The following is a 4,262-nucleotide window of genomic DNA, read 5'->3' as shown; positions in this document are numbered from 1 at the left end:
CTAAGACCGAACCCCACAGCCGGAAGCCCGGTCCGTTCTCCGCTCGGGCGGGCTCAGCCCGCTCGTGAGCGCTCCCTTCAGAATGTGGCACCGTCCTCTGACGGAAACAGCTATTCACCTCGTAAACACCAGCTCGCAGTCCCAGCGGAGCCACCCCCTACGTAGCGCGCCACGCGGGGCTTCCTCCACCCCCCATGCCGACCCCCTGCGTCGGTGTCGTCACGCCGCCACCTCAGCGGAGCGGGAAGTGTGGGGCCCGCCCCGCAGGGCCGTAGCCCTGCCTTCCCCCTAAAGTGTAAACCCCTCGAACCCGCCCCTCGAAGCGCACCTCCCTCCTCGGTTCCGGGACTAGGAAACGGGCCGCTCGCCACGCTGGCCCCGCCCCTTGAGGTAGAACGCTATTTGCCCCACCCCCTTGGGGGGGGTGCTTCTGGGTCCCGCCTCTTTCATTTGGCCAAAGCCCGTGGCTCCGCCTCTGTCCTAAACCTGAGACTCCGCCTATGAGCAACCCAAGGTCGCTTCTACCCGACTACCTCCGAAGGGAGCCGAGGCTGTGGCCCCGCCCACATCCGGCCGAAGCCCTTGGCCCCGCCCACAAACGAACGTACTCGACCACCTCCGAAAAAATCCGAAGCTTGTGGCCCCGCCTCCAAATCACCCCCGGATTCCGGCCGAAAGAACCTGGAGCGGAGGCCCCGCCTCCCTCTGAAAGCTTAGCTCCAGGCCCCGCCTCTTTCCCGGGTCCCGCGGCGCCTTCGGAGCCCGAAGCTTTTGGGCCCACCCCTTTCCGAGCCGAAGCCCCGCCCTTTGCGTGCTCGCAGCCTGGTAGATCCGAGCCCGGGTCCCGCCGCCGGGTTGTGCTCTCTGCGCCGCGTCCGCGCTCCTTGCCCGCCCAGCCCGGACACCGCTGGGCGCTGCGCGCACGACCCCGGACCAAGCAGCTCTGCAGGCCCCCCTAAAGAGGCTGGGGGGTGCGGGGGCGTGCTGGGCGGGGTAGGCGTGGCCGGACCCACGGTAGCCAGCGGGCCAGGACTGCTCGGCCGCCTCCTGCCCTGCGGGCGGCGCAGAACCGCGGGCCCAGGTGGGCCGGGGTGTGGAGGCGCCCAGGAGACCGGGAGGGCTCTGAACAGTGTGGGGTCTCTGCGGATCGGCGGACTGATGGGGTGCGGGGGCGGCACCGGGAGCGCGGCCGAGCTCCGGGGTGGCATGGTCGAGCTCCCGGGTGGCGTAACCGCCTGTGGCTTTGCCCAAAGCGGATATGAGCCGTGCTTGGTGCGCGCCCCGGGACTCGGGCTGGGACTGGGGAGTGGGCCGGCTCTCCGGCTTCACACAGGAGAAGGAACCCGAGCTCGGAGAGAGGTGGAGGCTGGAGACCTGGACTCCTCTGAGGCCCCCTCGAAGAACGGCAGGGGTTTGGAGAGCAGTGTTTTCGGAGGCGGCGGGTGGGGTGGAGGGGCTCGGGGATAAGAGAGGGGCTGGGTGTTGCTTTGATCGTCTACGGAGGAGGGGTCGGCAGGTTTGGATTCCTGGGTTCTCAAAGGAGAAGAGATCTGGGGGCCTGGATTCTCAAGAGAGGTCCTGGGGGTGACTTCCTCTATCCTCAAAGGAGGAAGGGCTTGGAGGTCGGGATTCCTGTGTTCTCAGAGGAGAGGAGCTGACGGTAGGACTCCTTGATCTTTGACAACTGGGGATTCGGACGGGGGCAGATTCCTAAATCCTCTAAGGAGGAGGGTCTGGCGGCCGGACTCCTGGGTTCTCACTGTGAACGTCTGCCCTTCCCCTAGAATATGTCGCCCGAAGAATGGACTTATCTAGTGGTTCTTCTTATCTCCATCCCCATCGGCTTCCTCTTTAAGAAAGCTGGTGAGTCAGGTTCCCTCCTCAGCGGAAAATAAGGGGGGGGGGGGCCTAACGGGGGACCCCCTGGAAAGTTCTACGCTGATGCTGTGCCTTCTCCCCGCAGGACCTGGGCTGAAGAGATGGGGGGCGGCAGCCGTGGGCCTGGGGCTCACGTTGTTCACCTGTGGCCCCCACACTTTGCATTCTCTGGTCACCATCCTTGGGACCTGGGCGCTCATTCAGGCCCAGCCCTGGTGAGGATTTGGTGGGAGGAGGAGGGGGAGCACGGAGCCGGTGGAGGATGCAACCTCTTTCCTCTTGGGGTCTTTCTCTGTTTCCGCCTCAGTCTCTGGATGTCTCTTGTGCGCCTCGAGATTCTCTGTGTCACGTGTCTGGTCTGTTTCTCCTCTCCTGCCTTTTTCTGGGTCTGGTCCCTGTGTGTTTGTCCTGGCCCTTGACGTCCATGTGATGGATTCAGGAGAGAGGAGGGCATTACTGGTCTGCTGGCCCTGGTGTTCTCTCTCTCTCTCCCTCGCCTCTCTCCCTCCCTCCCAGAAACAAGTGGAGGCCTGAAGGGTCTTCCCCCTGCAGCCTCTCTCTTCATCTCCTCCTTGTTCTCTGTTGCTGTGCGTTTTTGTGCAGCTCTTTCGGTCATGTTCATTCTGTACACCCCCCTCCCCTATCTCTGAAGGTGGGCGGTGGGGGGTGGGATCTGCAGCTGGAATCCAGGGGAGACAGAGGCAAGACCTCCCGCACCCAGCGCCACAGGCCTCCTGTCTTGTCTCAGCTCCTGCCACGCCCTGGCCCTCGCCTGGACCTTCTCCTACCTGCTTTTCTTCCGCGCGCTCAGCCTGCTGGGCCTGCCCACTCCCACGCCCTTCACCAACGCCGTCCAACTGCTGCTGACACTGAAGGTCAGGCTCCCCCCGCACCCCCATCCCTCCCTGGGTGCCCGGGAACCAGCCCAGCTTTACCTTCTCCTCCCTGGGGAGGCAGAGGAGGCGGGTCGGTCTCTCCCACTCACTCTGCCGAGGGCAGGACTTAACCTCTCAGCTCTTCCCTGGGGTAAAAAAGTTCCCAAAGCTATATAACTGTGGGTGTCAGTGGATGGCTGGGCTAAAGTGCATCTTTGTAGCAAGCCACATTGCAAAAGAGAAAAAACAAAACAAAACCCAGCTTTGGGCAGAGAGCACTGAGCTGAGGGCACAAAAGCAGGACACCCTGTCTGGCTTCCCACGGCCTGGGAAGATGGGAGAAAACAGGCCCTGCCACAGAAGAAAAGGTCGCACATTGCTCCTGTGTGCTACCTCTCAGGGAACGGAAGGATCAGGCGGCAGTGGCGGGCAGGGCTCGCCTGGCATCCCTTGTTCCCGGGCAGGAGCTGAAGGGTGGGCAGGAGTGGGTTAGGAGTTGGAGGAAACCAGAGCCTCTTGGGACGCAGGGAGCAGCGGGCTTGGAAGGGGGCGGGCCGCGTGCTGCCAGCTGTGTGCTAGCCACATAGACTGTCCCTCAAGGGGAGACCGCAGTGCGGGCCAAGCCGTGCGGGGCCTGGCTGGCCCCAGTACAGAGTTCTGACTTCTTCCTGTGGGAATCCCAAGAGCCACTACAAGAGGTTTTTCTGAAAACCTGTGACCAGGTTTACAGGTTTAAAAATACTTCCTCCAGATGCTGAGAGAACTGCAGCAGGAAGGGTAAGGTGAGCTGGCGTGGGACTCCTTTATCTAAGTCCAGTTGACAAACTGAAGGCTTGAGGCAGGCCTGGGGCAGCAAATCAGGGCCCCACCAGGAGGCCTGGCACGTAGGAGAACCTGGGGCGCGTTTTTGTTGATGTTTACCTCGACCAGGGCGGGATGAGGTAGGGTCCTGGGCCCAAGGGGATAAGAGGAGGGGAGCCCAGAAGGAAAAGGACTTGGGTAGATTCGAGAAGGTTGGTCAAGGGTCACAGCCAGGCCCCAGGCGGTCTTATCAATAAAGGGAATAAAAACATGGGAATACAAACCCAAGGTTCACTCCTGCCTGCCTCGGCCATCTGCCAACTGAACCCCGGCTGAAGCTGGAAGTCACAGACCTGTGGGTGTCGGGCCAGCCTGGGGTCTGTGTGCAGAAGGGTAGAGAGCAGGCTGGGGGGCTAGGGTAAACATACTCAGCCCAGTGTGGACGCAAAGTGAAAGGGACAGGCCCAGAGACTTCAGGGACTCGACCTGGGGACCGAGGAAGGTTTCCAGTCTAAGCAGCTCATTGGATGCTGATGGCATTTGATGGGGCTTCCTTGGTGGCTCAGCTGGTAAAGAATCCGCCTGCAATGTGGGAGACCTGGGTTTGATCCCTGGGTTGGGAAGATCCCCTGGGGAAGGGAAAGGCTACCCACTCCAGTATTCTGGCCTGGAGAATCCCATGGACTGGCATATGACAGGGGGAAGGGC

The 4,262-nt window shown here is 62.2% G+C and overlaps 2 protein-coding genes across 5 annotated transcripts in view; one reads left to right on the top strand and one right to left on the bottom strand.

Annotated features, from left to right (window-relative positions):
• The window catches only part of TSEN34 (TSEN34 tRNA splicing endonuclease subunit), a 4,077-nt gene extending 3,773 nt beyond the window's left edge, over positions 1–304 (bottom strand). The window contains exon 1 of the mRNA XM_010837010.1: positions 119–304. The gene's annotated coding sequence lies outside the window, so the exon portion shown is untranslated. The remainder of the gene's footprint in view (positions 1–118) is intronic.
• A 477-nt stretch (positions 305–781) lies between these two features.
• MBOAT7 (membrane bound O-acyltransferase domain containing 7) overlaps positions 782–4,262 on the top strand; it is a 14,497-nt gene continuing 11,016 nt past the window's right edge. For 2 of the 4 annotated variants that reach the window (XM_010836970.1, XM_010836995.1), the window contains exons 1-4: positions 782–1,081; positions 1,785–1,863; positions 1,964–2,093; positions 2,627–2,753. In XM_010836970.1, the coding sequence (XP_010835272.1) occupies positions 1,788–1,863; positions 1,964–2,093; positions 2,627–2,753 (333 nt within the window). In that variant the 5' untranslated portion in view covers positions 782–1,081; positions 1,785–1,787. Of the gene's footprint in view, positions 1,082–1,105; positions 1,661–1,784; positions 1,864–1,963; positions 2,094–2,626; positions 2,754–4,262 lie in introns of those variants that run through there. The other 2 variants (XM_010836987.1, XM_010836980.1) reach the window with 2 other exon arrangements.

Source organism: Bison bison, unplaced genomic scaffold, assembly GCF_000754665.1.
Source record: "Bison bison bison isolate TAMUID 2011002044 unplaced genomic scaffold, Bison_UMD1.0 scf7180017845725, whole genome shotgun sequence".
Classification (NCBI taxonomy): domain Eukaryota; kingdom Metazoa; phylum Chordata; class Mammalia; order Artiodactyla; family Bovidae; genus Bison; species Bison bison.
This window is presented reverse-complemented; position numbering and strand designations above follow the sequence as displayed.